The sequence below is a fragment of the Apus apus genome, chromosome 17 (genome assembly GCF_020740795.1).
Source record: "Apus apus isolate bApuApu2 chromosome 17, bApuApu2.pri.cur, whole genome shotgun sequence".
NCBI lineage: Eukaryota > Metazoa > Chordata > Aves > Apodiformes > Apodidae > Apus > Apus apus.
In genome coordinates, this window is record NC_067298.1 from 9,425,493 (window position 1) to 9,448,397 (window position 22,905).

General features: G+C 50.5%; 1 protein-coding gene across 15 annotated transcripts; it reads right to left on the reverse strand.

Moving 5' to 3' along the window:
* Positions 1-254: 254 nt before the first annotated feature.
* On the reverse strand, positions 255-19,233 carry CACNG5 (calcium voltage-gated channel auxiliary subunit gamma 5). 15 transcript variants are annotated; one of them, XM_051635277.1, is made up of 11 exons: positions 19,059-19,233; positions 17,649-18,052; positions 17,383-17,556; positions 12,380-12,701; positions 11,904-11,999; positions 6,581-6,704; positions 5,276-5,489; positions 4,476-4,562; positions 3,566-3,706; positions 2,800-2,945; positions 255-1,870 (listed from the first exon to the last, which is right to left on the reverse strand). In XM_051635277.1, exons 7-11 carry the CDS (start codon positions 5,469-5,471, stop codon positions 1,613-1,615), a joined length of 828 nt encoding a protein of 275 aa, XP_051491237.1. In that variant the 5' UTR covers positions 5,472-5,489; positions 6,581-6,704; positions 11,904-11,999; positions 12,380-12,701; positions 17,383-17,556; positions 17,649-18,052; positions 19,059-19,233; the 3' UTR covers positions 255-1,612. The 15 variants fall into 15 exon arrangements, with proteins under 15 accessions (XP_051491237.1, XP_051491232.1, XP_051491235.1 ...); XM_051635272.1 differs by having other exon boundaries at positions 8,102-11,999; XM_051635275.1 differs by having other exon boundaries at positions 6,581-11,999; positions 17,649-17,760.
* Positions 19,234-22,905: the final 3,672 nt, after the last annotated feature.

Sequence of the window (22,905 nt, forward strand, 5' to 3'; positions counted from 1 at the left end):
ATATGCTTTACTTGCTTATCTGAAGGAACTGGAGAGGAAAGAATCCTGTTCCAGAGCTGGCTGGACATAGACCTGCAGTGAGATCCTATGGGACAGGTGCCAGAGTTGGTGCAAATAGTGGTGCTGTGCCAGGATGTGGACCCTACTTGGAGTAGTTTATAAATAAGAAATAGTAAATAGTAAACAATAAATAGTAAATATTAAATATTAACAAAGAGGTGCAAAATTCGTTACACAGTTTGCTACAAATGAGGTTAAAAGCACATCTATTCTCTTGGTTTTAGTTACAGGAAGACAAAACAAGCTCAAATATACTAAGAATCCCTGGAGGGTTTTGTTTTGCAGAAAGGAAATTTTCAGAAAGCTTTAAAATAACAAGAACAGAAATTAAGTTTGGAGAAGACTCTCCTGCAAGGTGACAAGCTCGTGGCTTGTACAGGAACATGAGGGAGCACAGCCTTGTCCTTCCCTGCCCCTTGTTTTCCATCAGAGTGATGTTCTCACCCTGGCAGCTGAGACCAAAACACTCAAACATCATATGAAATTTTAAAACTTAAAACCTCAAAATAAGATTTATTCACATATACACCAAAAAAGCAGCTCAAATACCATTTTCTTGCCAAAATAAAATATAAGCCAACTACTTTGCTACGGTGCACTTGTGCCATTAACTTCAGCTACATCACTTTGCTTTGGGATCTCACCTTTCACCAAAACAACTTACACTTCTGCCCAGAATATCCCCTAAATCCTGTCCCTAAGGGAAGGTTGTAGGTAGTTTCCCACTCGACGTTGCACTGAAATTCTCACAGTTGCTCTTCAGACCTCCAGTCTGTGGGATGGGGGAGGAAATGCGGGTGGTGACCCACCCAACAGCCTAGACACCCCAGGGCTGCAGGGTCTCCAGCCTAACACAGGATATTTAAGGAACAGTTTGCAAGTGGCTGTAGAGAAACAACCACCTGCTGGTGTCCTGCTGAGGTACAGTGCAGAAAGATGGCTATTTCCCAGGACAGCCTGGTTACAAGTGATATCCAGCATGGAGCAATATCCATCAGTAAATACTGAATCAAAACGAAATGTATCTTTTTCTAACTATGGCTACTTCCTAGAAATTTACACAAATCTTTTATGCCTGCTGGCCCTTAGGCCAGTTAATCTGTAGTTAAACGATACAGCCAAATGCACAAACTTTTGCAGATTACCAAAACAAAAGAATACACTTTTTTTTTTTCTTTTTTTTTCTTTTTTTTCCCAACCCCTTAGTTCTACTCTAGTCTCTTTTTTCTGCTCTTGAGTCCAGTCCTGGATTTATCCCCCAGGCAGAACTGCTGTTTGCTCAGCGGGATGAGCTGAAAGAAAAGGGCTTTGGAGAGAGTTTTAGTTCTGCAGGTAAGTGAAAAAAAAAAAAAAGAAAGAAAGAAAGAAAGGAAAATATCCCAATTCTCTAGGTTACATTGTTGGTTACATAACCCATCTCTGTGGTTATATTTACGCTGCTTTAAATAGGGGACGGCCTGGAAAGAGCAGCCTGAAAAAAACCCAACCAAAGCAAACCAAAATGGAGTCAGGAGGCGGTGAGTGTGGGAGCACGTGGCTGGGGTGGTGGGACTCAGCACGGGGACGAGGACATCTGGTCGTAGTCGGGGCACTTGAGCAGAGCAGGGTAGTTGCTGTTCATCTGCAGGGAGGCCTCGCTGGAGATCTCGGAGGGGCTGCGGCCCCGGGCCCAGGCGTCCGGCTGCAGGAACTGCCCCGAGTAGTCGGAGCAGTTGCTGAGGCGGGGCCGGTAGAAGCCGGGGTGGGGCCGGTAAAGATCCTCGGCCGTGTAGCGCTTCATGAACAGGTAGACAGACATCACCCCGGCGCTCTGCGGGAGAGAGACACGGCCTGACCCTCGCCCTGCTGCCCTCTGCACTGCCGCCAGAACAGGACAACAAAATAAGCTGCTTTTTTTTTTTTTCCTGCTCCTCAGGACAGTCGGTCACCTCACCGCCCCGTGCCACAGTAACGTGGCACAACCGCACCTCAGAGAATCACAGAATGGTCGGGGTTGGAAGGGACCTGGAAAGATCATCCAGCCCAACCCCCCTGCCAGAGCAGGATCCCCCAGAGCACATCACACAGGAACGTGTCCAGGCGGGCTGGAATGTCTCCAGCCAAGGAGACTCCACAGCCTCTCTGGGCAGCCTGTCCCAGGGCTCTGTCCTTCTCACAGTAAAGAAGTTTTTTCTGATGTTTACATGGAACCTCCTGTGTTCCAGTTTGCACCCATTGCCCCTTGTCCTATCACTGGACATCACTGAGAAGGGCCTGGCTCCATCCCCCTGACACTCACCCTTTACATATTTATTTACATAAATGGTGTTGCCCCTCAGTCTTCTCCAAGCTCAAGAGACCCATCTCCCTCAGCCTTTCCTCATAAGGGAGATGTTCCACTTCCTTAATAATCTTTGTGGCTCTGCATGGGACTCTTTCCAACAGTTCCCTGTCCTTCTTGAACTGAGGGGCCCAGAACTGATCACATATTTCAGATGCACCCTCGCCAGGGCAGAGTAGAGGGGGATCTCCTCCTCTGCATTCACACTTGGCACCAAATCATGGTGAAATCCCCCATGAGGACTCCAGGCCTGGGGTCTGTCCCTACTGTATATGTCTCCTACCATATTATATATTACTAATCTGTCCTCACAGTCTACCCTTAAGCCCTATCCGAGTCCTCTTTTTGCTCAAGCCTCAATGCCCCCCACCCTGAGAATGAGATACACTTGCTACAGGGATGTGACAGCTTCCAGGTACCTCTGTGAGAAGGAAGGAGATGGCAGAGAAGGCAAACGACCATCCATATTTGTAATTGAAGAATGTTTCTGAGTCCTTGGTCCTGTTCAGCATCTCGTCATTAATGCTGGATATGTAGAGAACCAGCCCCACCACCAGAGACAGACCTGGGGAGAAACCAAAGAGAAAGACAAGTGGGAAATGCTTCAGGGATGAAGCTGCTGAAGAAGCACCTTCCTTTAAGACCTGACTTGTGGGTGAAAGTGTGAAATGGTGGAAAGTGTACTTGGAATAGCTGGGGGAAGAGGCTGCTTTCCTGCTGAGCTCACCCAGGGCTCTCCTCTCATTTCACTCCAACCATTACCTGCTCAAGCAAGTCTGTGTGTGACAGGTCGAAGCTGCCTTCAAAGCTTGGCTGTCACAGACACTTGTTTAACACTGGCACAACACCATGAATAAAACATTCACTTGTCTCATCTGGAAACATCCTGGCTGAGCAGTCTGAAGTTTCAGATGTCTACTGTAACTGAGAGAGAAAGGTTCCTCTCCCCCAGCAGCTGCTCACATGGGGGTGGTGGGTGCTGCCTCTGTGTCTCCTCCCACCTGCCACAAACCAGTCTTGTACAGGTTGATTTTTCATCCTGCTAAGCCTGAGCAGGGAGCCCCTGTGGGTGATGACTCCAACCAGGAACCACCACAGTGAGTCAGGAGAGCATCAGCAGCTGCAACAGCAAATGTGCTGCCTGCTCCAGGATTTTCAGGAGAAAAGCTGCCTAGCAAAACTTACCTGACAGGATGAAGAATATCCCTGAGACAAAGGCAAGGATAGTCCTGTGAGGCCGAATGTGGCCAATGTTGCTCAGGATGAAGCCGATGAACATGAAGAAAAGGCTGACCAGAGGGAAGGGAGTGGCAGAGCGGATCATCTCTGGGTGGAGAGGAGCAGAGGAAAACAAGGGCAGGTCAGTCCTCCACACACAGCACAAGGAAGGGGATTGGCTGGGTGAAATGGCTCCAGCCGTGTTGCTCTCTGACCACCTTGTGTCCTTCCTCTCTCCTGGCTGATATGCGTGCCCCTGCCCTGCTCCCCAGGCCCTGGCAGGGCTTCCCTTCTCTTCTGTGTCTTTGCTAATGAGCTGAGTCAAGAGGCAACTCTGTCTGGCTGTGGAAATACCTGTTAGTGTTGGTATTTCCAAGAGTGCTACATAAGAAAAAACCATGATAACCTGCATTTTTTTCTGAAGTCACTGAAAAAATGTTTGCTGAACATTTCTGTTTATTAAATAAAAAATGACTGCAGAAATTACTGTGAGAGCTGTGACACTCCATCCTTAATTAGCCCATCTCTAATTCAGTGTAAAACTGACTGCAACTGAATAAATACAGCTGCAAATTACAGAGAGGAGACATATAAAGCCAAACACTTGCATAAACATCAGCACTGAATAGCCAGTGAGAGGCAACTGTACAGCTTAGAGCCTCCGTGAGCATCCTGCCATTGGCAAGGGATGTCCCCAGAAGCCTGGGAGCACATCGGGAGGCTCACATAGTAAAACATGTAGTTGCATCCTCGGATGCACTGCCAGGGAAGAAGGAGCTCCTTCAGCAAGGCCTCAAGGGGGTTTCTTGGGAAGATCCCTAATGACCCTCTGGTGCTTTGCAGGACACAAAAGGCAAGACCCCACCAAACCACTTACTCAGGACATTGACTGTGGATTCAGATGTCAGCTGGATGTTCATGGGCATGACGTACTCGATAGTGAAGCACCGGCCACGCTCTTCCCCTGCAGCAAAGACAGACCAAGTCACACCTGCAGTGGGTTTGTCTGTATAGTTTTGGTGGGGAAGAGAGTGGCTTTAAAATTAATTTCTGTGCATGCATAATAAAAAATATTCTGCTTTTTGCTCTACTTCCATCTGGGTGTCAATGTTTGGTCTGAAGAAAAACAGCTCGGCTACCTTTGTTCACAAAAACGTGACCCCTGAAGCCAGAGGATTTAAGATGATCCTGGGGGAGGTATCAGAGCTCTTTGCTCCCCCGTTTCCAAGCAGTGGTTGAAACTTCATGACATTTCAGATGGGTCACTTTGAGATTCCCATTCCCTTGAGCTTTGTTCAACTCCATCCCTGCAGCCAAATCACTTCATCAGACTTGGCAGGGACAGAGGGAACAGTCCAGCTGACCTGAATCCAAATGTTGCAGGATCAAAAAGGAAAGTTTGGAGCTGCCGCCCAAGGCGCTGGGACGGAGCAGGACGGGGGAGCAGCAGGGTCTGGCACAGCAGCAGCAAACTCACCCAAAACCTGCATGAAAAGGCACATTTATCCATCTGGCTACTAAAGCTGGGCATGGGGTGATGGCATTACTCAGGCTGTGCCCAAGTTTGGAAGCAAAGATGGGCACAGCCTCTAAAAAACCCTATTTTCCCTGCAGGACGATGCCGACACGCAGCAAACACCACCTTACAGGGGACGTTTTTTGGGAGGGAGGCCATACCTGCCAGAAAGCAGACCCTCCAGAGCCCCGAGTGCAGGGACAGCTTGATTTCTGCTGTCTGGTTCTGGGGCTGCACGATGCCCTCCTCCAGGTAGAGCCAGTAGTCGGTGCTGACGGAGATGCCGAGGAGGCCGAGGCCGCAGACGGCGAACACGCTGCTGAGCAGGGTCAGCGCCTTCCTGCTGCAGGCGCTCATCCCCGGGGAACGGGGCGGCTGTGGGAGAGGGGACATGGCTGTCACCACCCAGATGTCCACTGCTTTTCGGGGGGGGAATGGGTGAGTCAAAGCTTTGCCTTAATGGCGCCTTAATTGCTTATTTAGGGGTTGAGCTGAAATGAGCTGTCGAAACAATCACGGAATCGTGAAGGTTGGAAAAGACGTCTGAAGATCGTCAAGTCCAACTCTCACCCCAACGCCACCATGCCAACCAAACCATGTCCTGAAGTGCTATGTCCACAGCTTTTTGGAACACATCCAGGGCTGGTGACTCCACTGCTTCCCCAGGCAGCCCGTTCCAAGATACAGAGGGCCCTGACAGATCATGGAATCATTTTGGTTGGAAAAGACCTTTGAGATCATTGAGTCCAACCGTTAGTCTGACTCAACAAGCCTGGTGCTAAACTGTGTCCCTAAGCACCACATCTACACCTCTTTTAAACACTCCCAGGGATGGTGATTCAACCTTCTCCCTGGGCAGCCTGTGCCAGTGTTTGATAATGCTGTCCGTGAAAAAGTATCTTCTAATATCCAATAGAAACCTCCCTTGATGCAACTTGAGGCCACTTTCTCTCATCCTGTCAGAAGAAGGGTTTAAACCAAACCCCACCTGACTGGTGTTCCATGTTGGCTTGGTACTCGTGGATGTGCTGGCACTAGGAGGGACTGTCACAGGCTGGGCCCATCCAGGAGCAGCTCATTAGTTCCCTTTTATTTGCTGCAGGTGAATTCCTGCTGCTCCAGCTGATTCCAGCACTTGTCTCCCCAAGGATGTAGCAGAACTGCAGCATCTGCCACCTTCAGAGCCTTATCTACCAGCAGCAGCACAAGCATATCTCCTCAGCCTGTTGGAGATACGGAGCCTGCTCATGGACACCACATTCATGGATCAACAAAAGTACTTTTAACTGTCAGACCAACCCCACTATCCCAGGAGCTCTGGTCCACCCTGCTACCCCAGGATTGCCATTTTGCCTCTTGCAGGGTGGATGTACCCATCAGAGGATTAAGATACCAGTTTTGCAAAAAAATTATTATGTTTATACACACTGAGTGACATCATCAAACACCAAGACACAATAACTTGCCTTTTTTTTGCTGTTTATTGTGTTTGCTGGATCTGAGGCACCAGCGCCGGTGTTGACTGAACACAGAGACTGAGCTGGTCCCAACCCAGCTTGTGCCTTGTGGTCAGAGAGCTGCTGTCAGGTCCTGGGAAAACATTATACAAGGAGGTGAAAAATCTTCCCTCATCCCTCATATTGCTTAGGGATGGATTTTTTTTTTTTTGTATTTTTACTAACTTGTGGCATCCTCACAGTGCCTGCAGACTGATGAAATGTCACCAGAAATCAGAGCAAAGTGCAATTAATATGGGAGACACACACACACGTGGAAAAAGCCACAGAAATGAAAGATTAGAGGAATAACAATAATAAGGAAAAGATTTGTGTGAGAGATGCTCTTCTGGGGAGTGGGAGATAGCACCATTGACTGCTTTTATAAACACAGTGTGAGTCACAGATAAGTGCCATGCCATGTACATTTTGCAAGGCACATTTTGCTGTTGTGCAGCACTGCAAACAATAGGGAAAAAAAAATAAATCCAGCTAGACAACAAAAGGTACCAAATTTAAACACATTAGCAGCAGGATGCATTGTCCTCGAGCTCTCTTTAAATTGCATAGGGCTTGTTCGTGCCATGTGAAGTTTCAAGGGACAATGAATGGGAGGAGGCTGGGTGCAGAGCACAGCAGCTCCACTGCCTGGGAAGGAGGGCAGAGTCCTCCTAAACACACATTTCATTTGAAACACCTATTCCCCAAATAATGCTTGCTAAGCAATGGGACTGGGGTATGTCTATTGTACAGCTCCCCAGGTACCAGCCCCTGAACCAAAACAGGAATATCCCCATCCTGCCTGCACCCAGCTCGTGTTTGCTATCATGGCATGAGCTGCAGGACAGGGTCTATGGAAGAGAAATCTCATTATTGTTATCACTGCAGCAAAGTTGGTGGGATTTAGTGATTAAACGTGGTGAGGTGGCTCCTGCCTGGGCCAGGAGGTGACAGCTGGCTGTGCTGACACAGCTGGCTGGCGAGTGAGCTGGAGCAGGGCTTTTCTTCTTGTACCTCTGCTGTAAACACATAACACTTGCTTACAGCAACCCTCACAGATGCCAGAAGCCCTCACAGCTTGTAATTTTACACTCAAAAGCCTCCAAAGGGTTTTTTCCTGCTGCTGGGCTGGGTGCTCCTGGGGAGCTCTGTGCTGTCCCAGTGCCCACCCCGGCACTTCCACAGCACAAACACACCAACCACATCAACTCCATGACAGCCCTGTCCTGGGCCGATCATGCAGCAGGTTTCCTACAAGAATGATGTGAAGGAAATTTGTAGTTACTGTGAAGTCCAAATAACTGCATTGACCAAAGAAATGTGATGCCCAAGGCCTGGCTGCTCCGGAGCTGCCTCCAGCTCTCTGCTCTGGGCAGGTCTAAGAGAAAAGCAGGGATTGCTGCTGGAAGGGCTGCAAATTCTTGAGTGAAAGAAAGGGAGAGAGAGACTTTTATTATTGCATCCTACCCTGAGCCCAAAGCAGACACGTACCTCTTGGTAGGAAGCAGATGTACTTGCACCCTCAAGAGCTACAACAGCTTTGACAATTCCTTTCCATGTGAAAGTAAGGATTTGGCTCTTCCTACGTTCACACTGAGCTGGTTCCCAGAAGGTACCGACCTACAGGAAGGGGGGTGCTGTCACTTACACACAGCTGAGCAAATGCTGCAGCTCATGCTCTCGGCAGCTTTCCACCTTTGCCTTTGCTAACTAGCCTCATTTTTAACGTTCTTATTTAATGTTTCCCTCAGCCCAAGAAAAGCAGGATAAGACTCTGGGAGGGACACCTCCTTGCTAGGAGAGTGAAGAGCAAGATAAGCTGAGGAGATGGTCAGATTTATATTTTTTTCCTGAGGAATTAGGAGGCAGCAGCTAAAGAAGAACTGGTAGTTATACGGCATAGAATCCCATCCTGCAGAGGTAGACCTGCACCTTGATAGCCTGAGGAGAGCCTTACTGTCAAGAGCACAGACCAGCACAAAGCTGTAGATGTCAGGACACCACTTTATCCCTTCACTGGGTGGGAACATGCCATTTCCCATCTCTTCATATATCCCATTTGATCCAGCAATATGACCACCCCCACACAGATCTTCTGGCTCATCCATTCTTCTCCCTAACTCACAGTATTTACTACAGGCTGTCTCATCCCTCTTGGCATTTTGGTGCCAAAATGGTAAAAGGAGCAGGAATCTATTCTTGGCTCATATATGATCAACAAACATCCTCCGTGTACATTTTTTGTTAATAAGAAGACAAAAAAAACAAAGTAGGGAATATGTGGAGTTGCAGACAAAGCCATTCAGAGGGAAATAGCTGAGTATTTCCTGTGATTTCTTGTCCATCCACGCCAGGCACTGGAAAATACCCCCATTTGGCATAATTTAAACTGGTCATTGGAGCAATAGTAGCAGCAGGGAGAGGGGGCAGGTGTCAGAGTCACACCTCTCAATTGCCTCATTTCTTTTCTCTCTTACACCTCAATTTCCCTGTAATCAAGGATGCATTAGAGAGTGATCCTGTTGCTGCCTTGCTGGCACATCACCTCACGGGGGGGCTGGGTGGCAGGGATGGTGCAGCCACTCAGAACAAACCTTCTCCCATGTCCAGAGCCTGGAGAATTAACAGACCTCCCAAGAGAAAGATTTTTCAAGGACACAAGCAGGAGCTGGCTTGATTTTCAGCAAGGATTTACTCCCCAGTAACCTTTACCAATTGTGTTGTCCTTCCTACAGCTGAAAAGGTGATGCTGTTTGGTTTCCAACAGAAGGTGTATTTTAAATTAAATTAATATAGCCCCAAAGATTTCCAAGAAATAGGACTTCAAAACTGTTCCTGCTCCTTCGATCACACTGTGCCTTCTGGTAGCAGTCCAGGGAATAATAAAGGCAGTCTGCAGTGTAGCCTGCAGTCCTCATATTGGATTTCTTTTTGTCTCAGAGCCATAGCTACTGATGGAAACTGCACATGGCCCTTGCTGGGATTGACTCCTTTGAAAAATGAAATGGATATTAGTGTTGCTAACACAGTTCACCAAGGTCTAGGAGTGAGTCGAAGACTTTACCTACTGCTCCACAGTCACAAAAAGAAGGTATTACCCTGGTCCTGATTTCTGAGCCTACCCCTTCATGACCAAACTCCAAGCACAAGCCACTACTCTGAGCTACATGGATGGACTGGGAAAAATAAATGTATTGCTGGTCAGCTGCCGGGACAGGATGAGTTGAATCAATAAATCACTGCTCTGAGTTCAGCAGAAAACAACCCCCCTCCTGCCCTGGATAAAGGTAGGCAGAGCAGGGCCATGCCAGGCCAAGGAGGCAGCTATTGATTTTTGTGAGGCTAGAGCAGCATTTCCAATTTCCTGCCATTTGTGAGGAGGGGAAGCACAGCCAAGGTTATCAGAGCAGGCAGGAGGAAAGGCTGGCAACCTGGTGCCCATCAGAAGCCAAGGGCAGAGGGAAATCGGAGGTTAAGGCAGGGACCTGGGCAGGGGGAGAGGCTAAGCAGAACATAAAGGAGGAATGAAGCCTGGTGGAAGGGGGCAGGAAACCCACTGAGTGAGTAATCAACATACAAAGAACAGCAGGGACCTGGGAAAGAGCTGGCCAATGCAGGAGAGCAAGCTCTGGTGGAGCTGGACTGAAAAGACCAGTTCCCACTAAGCTGTAACAAGAAAACCGGGCTGGCTAAAAATAAAGGGCCTTCAAGCAGCATGATCTATTCCTCAGGGCACAATGCAGGCCATGAACATGGGCAAAAATAAATAGGTCAAGGAGAGTGGCTCCGAGCTAAACTTTTCAGAGCTGCCAGCGCTCAGCCAGGCAGGTCCAAGGGCTGGCAGGGGCCACCTCCCCATCATCACCCTCCTTTAGACAGCACCACCTCATCCTGGCTCCCTCGTGGGCAAATCCAGAACAGCCAAATCTAGTAATTAATAACCACAATGGAATAGAAAATTGGTGGCAGAAGATTTCAGTGGTTCTCATCGAGCTGATGGAGCACCTAAGGGATGCAAATGCTCCGGTCCTAAACTGACACGTGCCTGATGCAGCCTCTATCCAGCTGCCCCCACCTGCTGCTCCACAGGGTGAGGAGCACATGGTAAGGAGGATGCAGCTCAGCAGAGGTGAAGAGGAGAAGGTGGTGTGTGCAGCACCCACTGCTCCATCTGGGACCCAGAAGAAGCAGTTCCACAAACCCAGCCTGGAAAACTGGGCAATTTGGAACAATCATCTTGGTTTTGGAGTTACGGCTTGTGGAGGAACAGCCCCTCCTGGAGCTTGGAAAAGGTGTATTGCAGGCAGGAGAGAAACACAAGGCCCCTCTGCTTCCATATAACGGGCAAAGGAGAGCAGGGATGGCTGCAGAGAGCAGTAACGTCTCCTGGGCTGGTACATGGAAAGGGAAATGTCCAAAGGGAATGTGGGCTGGAGTTGGTCTGTGGGGTTCCCAGGAGCCCTGTCCTGGGCTGCCAGCACCCACCATCTCATGTGGTACATTGGAAGACAAAAAAAATGTACAGCAGCTTTACAGAGCTCCACTAGTGTCATAGAGAAACGCCAGCTCCATTTCTGAGACAGAAATTATATATTGGAAAAATTAAGTACAGAAATAAATCTTTTTGATGTGGAGGAGGTTCAGCCTGATATTAAGAAATGAAACAGTCCATCTCATGGCAGTTTGAACAAGCAGTAGTAACTGTGACTACCAGTAGCCATAAACTTCAAAAGGATCAATACTGGAGTTGAAAGCTTCCCCTGGGCTGCCCGGCCAGCACAGCCCCAGAAAGACAGGGGATTGAGCCAACCCAGCATGCTGGGCCCACAGCCTCTTCAAAGAGGTTTTTTTAAAATAAAAATAAAAAGGAGATAGTACTGGTTATCAGTTATTTAAAGCTAGATTGAGCTACAGAAGTCAATCGTATTAATTTTTCCTTGTCATCAGGCACAAGGAGCATCTGAAAAATAATCAGAAGAAAAGAGGTGTGACCCACACACACACTGATGCTCACCAATAACTAATTTTATGAGTGGGATTGCAGAAGATTGGTGTTTTAAACTTGATTTCCACATTTTTTTCTGAGTAATTCTCCCTTTTCCTGGCACTTCCCATGTTTTGTTTCTGATCCAAGTTATTTTTTTTAAGCTTGATCAAGAAGCTTTTCATGGCAGTGCAAGCATAAAGAAAATACTCTATGGAAAATACCATCTTTTTGGCTTTTCTGACCCCACAGCCTGCTGAGCAAACCCCCCAGGCTGACCCACAGCTGCTCTTCCCTCTCCTTATTTACCATGCACTGGTCTTTTTGCTGTGGAATGCTCAAAACATGCCTAGTGCGCCTGGACCAGGTTAGCAAGGATGTTCCTGAGGAGCTGGGCTCTAGCAACTACATACAAGAAGATCAAGTGATAATCCCAAGGTCGGAGCTCAACTGAGATTTATTTCCCCACCCCAGCCCTCTAACCAGTGACTTCCCTGCACTGAGCACCTCCACTGTGCCCACACCCCTGCTCTCACAGGGGCAATACCTCCACTCCTGCTCATTCCCACTAATGGCTTTGGATGATGCCAGCAACTTTCAACAAACAAAATAATTGATGAAACAGCTCCCCTGGTTCCAGCTCACATGCTGCTGCTCCCACAGCCTGTGTGTGTACAGCTAGTCCTCATTCACATGGTCCTTCTGGATCCACAAATATCTCCCCAAACCTCTTACAGAGCACATCCCGCCCACGTCTCATTCTCCTTGGTGTTTGAGGCTCTTACCTCTTTCAACTCCAGCTGAAGCAACTCTTTGGCAAGCAGAAAATCTGCGAGGTTGGCTGTGAAGGTGGGAAGCTCAGGATCTGGCAGACCAACCATGAGGCAAGTGTCACAGCAAGGAGAGTCCTCAATGGATGCTCTGGCTGCTGGGAGGCTCAGGGAGAAGCTGGGAGTGGATTGGCTTTGGCAGCAGGCAGGAAAGAGGTACAGGACTGTAGGAGAGGGCTCAGCCTTGGCTCTCCACCTCCCCCTGACTCACATGCAGGACACAGGGACTGGTGGATGGCAGGTTCAGCTCCACATCCACACACCAGCCGCTCCTACCCTGTGGTTTCGTAGAAAAATGTTACACAAAGTGCATTTCTGAGGAGGGAAATAGGAACTGAAGCTCTGAGCTGGCAGTATTGCCCCTGCACCCAAGTCCAGCTCTCCAGTCTGAAATATACATATATATGAAAAAAAATTTACATCACTGACAGTGGCTGAGCCCTCTCCTTCTCAGAGCTGTTCCCAGCACCCTCAAAGCTGACATACAACATTCACCTCTCTCATAGCATGTCAGTGCTCACAGTCAGGCACATGAGTCAAACTGCTGGTTTCAATACCCTACAAAATGCTACAAAGGCAGAATGAAAGGGGGCAATATCTGGTGCTGTAAAAGGAACCAGCTGGGGCCTTTGCTACAGGTCTGCAGAGACCTCCTTGCTGTGGGCAGTGTAGAGCAGTGCTTGCCCATCACCCTCTGTGTGCTGTACATCACAGGTTGCCCTTTATATCCTAAATACATCAACTCCAGTAGCCCCAGTCCAGTGACCCTCTTCTGGCTTCAGTGTGGGGCTTCCCTCTGCTCCACTTGGCTTGTGCAGGGGGAGCCTGAGCAGACCCAGCAGCAGGACAGAGAAGGCAACATAATGTCACCACATCTGGGATGGCCAGAGGAGAGCAGCTGGCTCAGCTGCCAGCACCCACCCCACACCAGGACCAAGGGGGCACTGGTCTAGGGGAGTAGTAAATCTTTAACAGTTGGTTCTTTTTTACTTCCTCCTGTCATTTAAGATGGCACAAAGTCCTGAGATGGCCTTGTATATTAAAAAGAGGAGAATAAGCCTCTTCCTTGCACAACGATGGCTTTTCAAAGTCTCTGTGTCCTGCCAGCAGCAAGCACCTCAGGCACCTTCCCCATCAGATATTTATGTTGTTTTAAATGGAATGGGTACCAACAGAAGTGACAAATGTAGTGTAAGCCTTTCCCTCAGCCCTGCAGAAGCCATGAATTATGAAGGCCAGTGCATGAAATTTCTCTAGGCTATAAACTTTTACTGCAACAGAAGGTGTAGGAACAAGCCCCATTTACCAGCCCAGGTTTCAGGAGATGAGGCTGCTCAGCAGAGGGGCCAACGCCCCCGTTTCCTTCTTTTCCCATCAACGATCAGTTCATGACAGCTTGTGCTAAATTAAGCAGTGTCAGGAGGTAAAAAATAGCATCAAGAGCTAATTAAAACTCTTCTGCCTCCCCCGTGTTGGTGGGGGGAGAGCCAAGCCCTGGGTACCAGGGCCATGGAGCTGCTTGCCACAGCTCCTCTCGCCAGCACTGGCAGCTGGAATGTTTTCATAAGCACCTTGAGTGTGATAAAGGAGAGAAAGCAAGAAACCCCTCAAGTGCCATTGGTGTCTCTGAACACCAAAAGCTGCAAACAAGCAGCACGCTGGGCAGGTTGCATGTGCCAGCCACAGCCACTGAGCCCTCTGTCCCCACAGTGAGATTAAATATGATTGCTAGGATGAAGCAGGCACCTTGTCATCCAGTGGATTGCATCCCCCTTCCCTGCTTAGAAACCACCTCTACTGCAAAGCCTCTGAGTACCAAAACAATGTACTAAAGAAAGCAGAGAAGGGCTGTACCATCCACACCTCAGGCAAACCTCTTAACAACCCCAGAGCCCCTCATAGCTGTATTACACCCAGTTACCAAACACAGCATCTGCTCCATCCAGCTTTGCTTAAGCAGTTTGGGACACTACTCCTCAGATGCTGCTGGTGGTATCTCTCTACTACCCTTATTTTAGCAAGGTTCACTGCCAAATCCAGGATTTAACAGTAAATGTCCCAGCAGACAGGGTAGGAAAAGCCACACAGGACATGGAGCAGCCTAAGACCAGGCACAGGCAGAGTGACCTGGTCAGAGGAGCACAGCTTGGTGCCCAGCCCAGAGTGGCCTCAGGAGGACATCAGCTACCTGCCCTGCTCAGCATGGGGAACAGACTCAGTCTCACTCTCTCTCCACCCTTCCCCAGGCCAGGGATTATTCCCAGGTGAAGCTTGGTGTGACTGTGTAGCTGGTCTTTCCCTACTCTCCTGTTCATACCATCCCTTTATATTGTGTTCCTGCAGCATCCACCCAGCAGTCCCTCTCCTGCCACCTATATAATGACCTGCTATTTTCCTCTCCACAAGGTAAGATATTTTACCAGAAGAACTGTAAAACTGTTGACACACGTGACACTGATGTTGCTTTCCTCTGCAGCCGCCCCCACATTCCTTCAGTCATTGCCCAGAAAAGGGCATTTTTTGTCCCAGTTTCTTTCCTGCCTGTAGCTCACCTTTCCTGTGCTTCGGGGGACACGTGCTGCTTCCCAAGCAGTAACTCCAGCATTGTAAGGATTTAACACAGCTTTCCAAATCACCCAGGTTGGGTTTGCTGTGTTGCTTTTGGCCACCTGCAGCTTTCAGGTTCTCCTGACATCATCCAAGAAAGGACCATTTTGTATTGAATGTAAAGTCAGCGCAGCTTGGAGAGTCCCCACAAGAGGCACCACTGCTGAGCAGCCACAGCAGCAGGAATTGGGGGAAATCTGACACCAGGGAAGCTGGGGATGGCAAGAACTGAAAGCAGAGCCCCAGCTTGGGTCAGGTGTTTTGTCAATGCCAAAGACAAAGATTTCTGTTCCTGGAGAAAGTGATGGCATCCACGCTCACCCACGTAAAGGGCGAGATGAAGGCAGAGTAGCTGCGAGTTCCACCAGTTTCACCCAGACCCTGCTGCAGTCCTCCTGGGAAGGGCTCTCAGATAACAGGCTTCGTGTCACACATTTAGCTGTGACATGAGCAGAATGTTCACAACCTGTCACTCCATAAGAGCTGATGGAGGGTGCTCCAGAATCTCCCAACCTGCCTTCTGCCAGCACCTGCCATGTGTCCCCACATCAGTGCCTCTCACCTGGCTCTGGTACAGCTGGTGGTGTCCCACCTGAGCATCCCCTTAGTTAAGTATTTCCCAGATAGTTAAAAATATTTCTTCTGTGATATATTGTATCTCGGTCCCTGAAGTGCCTCACAAACAGGTGGCTCAGCTTTTGCATGGGACGTGGCACCCAGGGAGTGACTATCCTCGGAAAGGGAGGACGGGAAAACTCCTCCTACCTGCACATCTCAGAGATGGTTGGAATGTCTCCCCTAGGCTGATTATGGCATCAACCTCTATTGCTGAATTTTTAACAGCCAAAGCCTTCCAGGGACTTCGCTCCCATCTGCACCCAACTGCTGCAAAAGGGGAGGCTTCTACCCACCATGCTCACAGCTCTGCTGTCCCCACTGACCTGCTGGCTGGATAAGGCAGGGGGACAGGGATGCCCACCTGGGACCCTGCTGTGATCCCATGCTCAGGCCACCTCCTCTGAACTTAACCCACCACACTTCTCCAAGAGAGCAGAGGTATTCCCAGCCAGAACTGCCACAGAGAAAAGGAGCATCTGTTGCAACCACGTGTTCAATGTCTCCTGAGAACAATCTAGGGCCATGGGAAGCCACTCTCCTGTGGGGCTTCAAGGCTGAGCAAGGTCCTGCCCTGGCAGACCTGAGCCTCTGCTCCCTGAGGACAGGGATGTCACCCAGCAGCACTGGACAGGCACCGAGGGGGAGAATGAATTATCTGAAAGTTGTCTTGGGTCAGTGGATGCCATCTACTGTGCTGCTCAAATAGTTCCCCTCAGTGCTGCCCTGAGCATGGCTCTAACGAGGTTTTGTCCTGATGAGCAATGATACCTCCCCTCATAATAAAGGAAAAGCTGCAAGTCCCATCTTCCAAAGGGACCAGACACAAATTCCACTCATCCATAACAGCCCATTTTCCCAGCCTGATGATCCATCAGTCTGGTCCTTCAACACAATCTATTTTCCCAGCAAACATTTCACTATGAACATCAGTAGTTTGTGACTATACAGCAATTAAATCAGTGTGATTTTGATTCCAAATCCTCTTTCTAGAAGACACCTTGAATGCAAACCCCATTTAATTTCAGCGAGATGAAGACTTCCAGATAACTTTTGACCTAGACTGCATCATCTAGTCATTTTTAAAATGCCACCTTAAAACCAGGGCTTCCAATCTCCCCAGCTGACTTATGACAAGCTCCCAGCGCTCGCTCCAGCCGTGCATTTGCACAGCTCACAGCCTGCTGATACCACTGAAGCCTCTGTGGGCTTGTGCATTATTTTCCCTTTTGTATTTTATATTCCCTTTCCTCTCCATAAATTATGCTGAAGCTGAAAATGCTGCCAGGTGGGGATTAATTCAGCTTAACGAACATATTCAACAGCTACAATAATACAACAAGGGGCTGGAGAAATAAACACACAGAAGCATTTCTGTCCCCTGGGTGCCACGTGGAGCAGCTGCAGGGGGAGGTGTGATGGCAGCAGGATGGGTGCTGAGTGCAAGTCCCTGGTTCCGTGGGTCACGATGTGACAGACTGAAAGGGTGTCCCTAAAATCCAGCAGCAGATGAGCCTCTGAAGGGAGCCCAAACACTTGGCACTTGTGAAACTAAAGGGCAGCAGTGATGGAAATGTAGGAACACTCCTCCAGCAAAGCTGCCTGCTGGGATCACGCCACTGGCATCCACTGCAGCTGCACAAAACCCAGCTGAGACATTCCTCCTCAGTGCCCTGACTGAAGCAGTGTCACTTTCAGGGAACACCACACCCTTGGTGCCCTTCCCAAAGCCTTACCTGCCCCGTGCAGGCCACTTGCCCACTCTCGTGAGGCCTCCGTTCTGTTGCCTTCTCTCCTGGGGAGGTTCCGGGCGTGCGAGGGACACGCTGGGGACAGCAGGGCTGCAGGTCAGCCCCACGCTCTGGACACCACCAAGGAGCCTCTGCGTCTGGAAGGCCCAGCTCCACAAGCTGCAAAAAAACCATCACTTGTCAGGGGCTGGTGAAGTTTTACAAAATGCCAAGCAATTAAGCAACAGCCAGCCAGGGAGTCAGGAACCCACCCCGCTCGCTGCTGCCGGGGCTGGAATTCACTTTTCTTCTTTCCCCACCTTTCACAGCAGATGAATAACTAGTGTGTGGAGAGGTGCCGACAGGCTCCATGTCCCCGTTTGCCTGTTCGTATGGTAACACATGATCCAGCTGGTTTTATTTTTTATTTTTTTTCCCCTCTACTTTACTTCACCGAACAACCAAGTCAGGTGTTTCTCAGGTAGCCTCACTTGAGTTCACACTCCCCTCTCCAGGGGCTTCACTACTCCAAAAAACACACCGGCAGCCCCCGACTGCCATCACATTGTGCATCCCCTGGGAAAAAATACCCTCCTTCCAGCGCAACGTGCAGAAGTCACCAGCGAAGGCAGGGATGCTCAGAGCCCAGGAGATGCCCTTTGTGCTTCGGAGCAGCCTGGTGGAGAAAAAAAGCCCTGAGATGAAGAGCCGGGGTTTGCGGGCTCGGCTTCCACCCCGATGGGGCTCTGGGAACCCCAGCTCCGGTCGCGGGGCCGCTGCAGCCGGGCAGCTATCGCCAACCGCTCCGGCCCGGGCACCGGTTCCGAGCTCCGGCTGCGCCCGAGGGAGCTCTGGGCCGGGGCGGAGGCGGCTGCCGGTGCCGGGGCTGCCCGTGCCGGGGCTGCCCGTGCCGGGGCTGCCCGTGCCGTGCCCCCCCGGAGGAGCCACCGCAGGCACGGCCGGCTCTGTCTCCGGGGAGGCCACAGAAATGAAGCAGTACCCGCTTTAACCGCTGCCGCTCCGCACGCAGGCGGCATCTCCCAGCCCCTCCGGCTTTAAACTTTCAGGGTTTTACACCCAATTCGGGAACCACATCCCCCCCCCCCCCCACCCCGAAGCCACTTCAGGACTGTGTTTCCCCCCTCTCCGGGTGCAGCCTGGCCCGGGAAGGGCCCGCAGCCCCGTCCCGCTCCCGCAGCCCCGCACTCACCGGCGCCGCGGTAGCTGCTCCGGCGGGACGCGGCTCCGGGAACGCTTCGTGCCGAGCCGGGAGAGCCCGGGGAGGAGAGGGCATCACATGGCGCCGGCGGGGACAGCCCACCTCCCCCCGCCCCCATACCCTCTTTCCCTCCCTTCATCCCTCCTTCCGTTTCTCCATCATCCCCTTCTTCCCTCCCTCTTTCTGCATCCACCCCTCCTTCCTCCCCCTCCCCCCATTTCCCACTGTCCCTCCTTTCCCCATTCCTCCCTTCCCTTTCACCCTTTCCCTTATTCCCCCACTTACACTCTAGGGCCCCTCCTTACCCTCTGGTCCCCTCCTTTCCCTCCATCCATCCCTGCTCCGCACATCCCTCCATCCGTCCCCAGCCCCTCAGCTGTGGCTGATGACTCCAGTTCACCACCTGGCAGGGGTGGGAGTCAGCACTTCCCCTGTCCCTCTGCGCTTCCTCCCTTCTACTCACCTCTCAGCCCCTTTGTGCCCCCACCTGGAAACACAGTCCCCTCCGGGGTGGGCCTGGCTTGGGGCTGCGGCACTGGGTGGGCTGCACCTCCCCAGGACACAACTCATCTGGGGGCTGGAGAAGGGAAAACTGGCTCTGGCCACCAGTGTCAAACAAATCCATAGCTAAGGACACAGCAGACGGTGGGGAGGATTGGAAGGCAGCAAGCCAGTGGGCTGGAGAAAGCCAGCTTGGCAGGGCTGGGATCAGGGCAGGGAGAAAGCCAGGGCTAAAGGAGTCAGGGACACAGGGGCCAGATGCTGCTGGCTCTGGAAACCACCGCCAGAATAAGTGATTCAGCCAAAACACACAGACAATGAGCACAGAGCCAAGAATAAGGACGCAGCTCCATCAGGGTGTCAAGCAACGGGACACTGCCTTGGACGCAGTGGGAAGGACAAGAAAAGAGTCACACAGCACGCAGGTGACTCCTGCTAGGAGAGCTGCCAGCCCAGGGCAGCTCACAGCCACCATGGCAGTGCCTGGAGGTCGGATTTGTATGACACTCTCTGCAGCAAGAGCTAATTCTGTGCCAGGGTTTTGCATGTGGGAGGGTCTGTCCAACAGCAGGTCCCTGGGCAGTGACAGCAGAGGTGTAGGACAGCAGGGTGGCTCCAAGGGAAGGCACTGCTGGGGGCTCCCAGCAGGGAAACAACAGAAGCAATCCATTAACAAATTCAGTTTTTAAAAAGTACTGGGTCACAGCTTCTGCACAGCTTCACCCATGCCTTGTGCTTACTGCAACACTCCTTCACTGATCCCCAGTGCTCTGGCTAAAATGTGCCACATCCCTGCCCGAGACACTCAGTGGCAAACCAGGAATATCTTAAATAGAAAAATACAAAATAAAGTGAGGGATGAGATGTGGAGGAAGTGTTGGGTAGATGGCTTGTCTGAAGCCAAAGGAGCCATGTGCTCTGGCTTGTTGAGCTCTATTGTGATTTATAGAAATAACAGAAGCTGGTGCAGATGTGCAAGTTTTGGTTTGTCCAGCCAGAACATGGTGGAGCCTCATACAGTGCAGCCTCAGTAAGATCCGGGCTGGTGGAAACCTGCCTCCCAGTAGGGACCCAGCTGGCAGTTGGAGCATACTGGATATTTGTCTTTACACAGCTGCACCTCTGCATACATTTGGGGTTTGTTTGTTGTTGTTGTTGGTTTTTTTTGTTGTTTTTTTTTTTCCCCACCAATTACAGTGATACTTAAATTATAGTGAATTCTTCATATTTTCCTGGGCTCAGCTCTCAGTCCCCTACAGAAGAACTGGCTGTTGTGGCCAAGATATGTCTTTCAGTGAGTTCTTCCTTGCAGCTGGAGCTCTCAAAACAACCCCCAAGAGTATTTAGAACCTCTCAAACACATTCCACTGAGAAGAACTGAAGGCAGCAAGTCCATTGGGGGATGGACACTAAGGAGGGAGTAGGGATTTGGTCAGAAGAATGGATTCTGAAAAAAAAAGAGGTCCAAGAGGTGATGCCCTCCAGGATCCCCAGCCCTGCTCAGCCCCAGGGAGGAGGAGACATCCCTGGGATAAAGCCCATCAGCAGGGAATTACCAATCTAATAAAAAAGCTACAAGAGGCAGGTTAGACTTGGATGTTCATCATGTTCAGTCAGGGTACATTATTTTGATATAGTAATTGGCTCTTCATAATTTTTCTTTTCTCCATATTGTTAAAAAAAAAAGCCAAAACCCAAACAAAGAGACCTTCATGTTCCTCCAGATAGGCAATCTGCTGGGTTAGCTGCCCAGGCACCGTGCAGGGTTATTTGAACACAACAGAAATAAAGGCTGCAGAGCACACAGGCAATGACATAATTAACCATTACAGTGTAAGAGGCCCCCAGCAGCCATGCATATAATCAATTAGAAATACACATTTTGGGCTTCTGTCTCTTCCTCCCCCCCTGCAATGCTATGCGAATGTACTTAGGCTAAAACATTCAGATGGATTTTCTGTGGCTACTTTTCTCCTACAGCAACTCCTGCCATGGTGGAGCACATGCACCACCAGCACACCAGGACCAGGCTGCCAGAGACCCCCAGCAATGCCCCCCACACACCCTGTGCAGACCCAGAAGCACAGCCAAACTCTCCTACCTTGTCAGCAGCTCTCCAGAATTCTTTCTTCCCAACACCCACTTCCCTGCTGCTAGCAAAAAGCAGCAAAGACCAAGTGGAAACCCTTCTTCTGGCCAGGAGCTCGGTGTGGCAGCTCCTAGACAGGACTAGTAGCATTTTGCATCTTCTCAGCATTCACCAAAATTTGGGGGAGAACTTTGCCAAACTATGCAACAGCTGCTTTTGGGGTGGGTGGGTGGGTTGGTTGGTTTGTTGTAACACCACCCAGGACAGCCCTCCCCACTTTTCCCTACTTCCTGCTGAACTTCTCCTCCTGGAGAGGGAGGATCTTCCACTGCAGCCACATGTGGGGTGAGTGGAGCCAGGTGGGATTCTGCCCATCACAGGGTGTTATTCAGCTGTGCCCACCTTTGCAGGGCTGGAGCTTGGCCCAGCTGGAGCAGCTCTACCAGCCCTTGTGCCTTGTCTTGGTGGAGCAGCCTTTCATACCACGTTCAAAACCAGTCTAAAAGCATGAAGCTCTGTGGTTTTACGATGCACCCAAGGTCAAAACTTATTAGTGAGGAGAGATCTGAGCTTCAGTAATGGCCCAGACCAGAAGCAACTCTTTGCAGCAGCTCAGTGGTGTAGCAGGGTGCTGAGGTCCCATCTTTTAGCCACAAGTGTTCGATTCCCACAGGTGACATCCTCAGGGAAGCTTTTCCTTGCTCTTTTCCCTCCCAGGAGAAGTCACCCTGAGGGGCTCAGGACATCATGCAACAAAAGGCCTGGCCTTGTGAAGTGGGGCCATGAACTAACAGCTTCAGGTTTGCCCCCCTCTCCTATTCCTCCAAATTTGCTCTAAGCTGAATTATTCAGACAGCAAATCTGGCCAGCAAACATCCTGGGCTGAGCTGCACAGCAGCAGCCCCCCCTCGAGCCCACACACATCTCCAGACCAGTGTCAGACAACAGCTATGGACCAGCTTTACTTGTAGACCAGGCTGTAAGGAGTGTTTTGGGCACAGGAGGGCCAGTCTGCACCAGTCAGAAATTGCAGCATTTGCCCAAGGAAGAGGAGAGTGAGCAGGTGGATGCAACATGCTGGGACATGATGCTGGAGCTGCCATGACTTGTGTGGGAGGTGACGGATGCTCTGTGCCAGCTGCCTCAGCACTTTTTGTCATTCCATGGGCAGCACAGCCAGGGGGAGGCCTAGGAAGGTGCTGGAGCAGGATGGAGATATGCAGCAGCCCTGGCACATCACTCAGGGGAACCCGCTGCCATCCCTGTGCAGCTTCCAAAGCTTGGGAACCACTTGCTTGAGAGACTCCTGAGATTTTTCTCTTTCCATGAGAGGCTGCTTGCAGGACAGATTTGGCACGGAGCGACAGAACTGGCACCAGCAGCCTGGGTTTGGGATCCACAGCAACAGCACCCAGGGTGGGATGCAACCCTGGGATGGGCTGTGCCAGCTGGGTCCAGTGACATGGCAGGAGTCAGCACATGCTCATGCAACATCTGTTCCTTAGCCCAGCAGCAACAGTCTTATTTTCTTAGAGTACTGAAAGTAGGAAAAGTGGGAAAACTGACAGCACCAAAGAACAGCAGCCACACCCCCCCCTCCAGGGAGGGTTTTTACATCCTGCTTGTGCCATGACTAAATCAAAGGAATTAACTCCTGTGGGCTGCTGGAGCTGAAGCTCTGTTTGCTGTTTCTCCTGCACATCCCTCTGCCTGGAGCTGC

Bases quoted from the DNA above. Each gene is read 5' to 3' on its own strand.
- CACNG5 (XM_051635268.1), bottom strand. From the start codon at position 5,507: ATGTCCCCTCTCCCACAGCCGCCCCGTTCCCCGGGGATGAGCGCCTGC. The intron at 2,946-3,565 runs GTAAGTTTTGCT...GTTTCTCCCCAG, and splicing joins GATATTCTTCATCCTGTCAG to GTCTGTCTCTGGTGGTGGGG. The intron at 1,871-2,799 runs GTACCTGGAAGC...TCTCTCCCGCAG, and splicing joins TCTCCTTCCTTCTCACAGAG to AGCGCCGGGGTGATGTCTGT.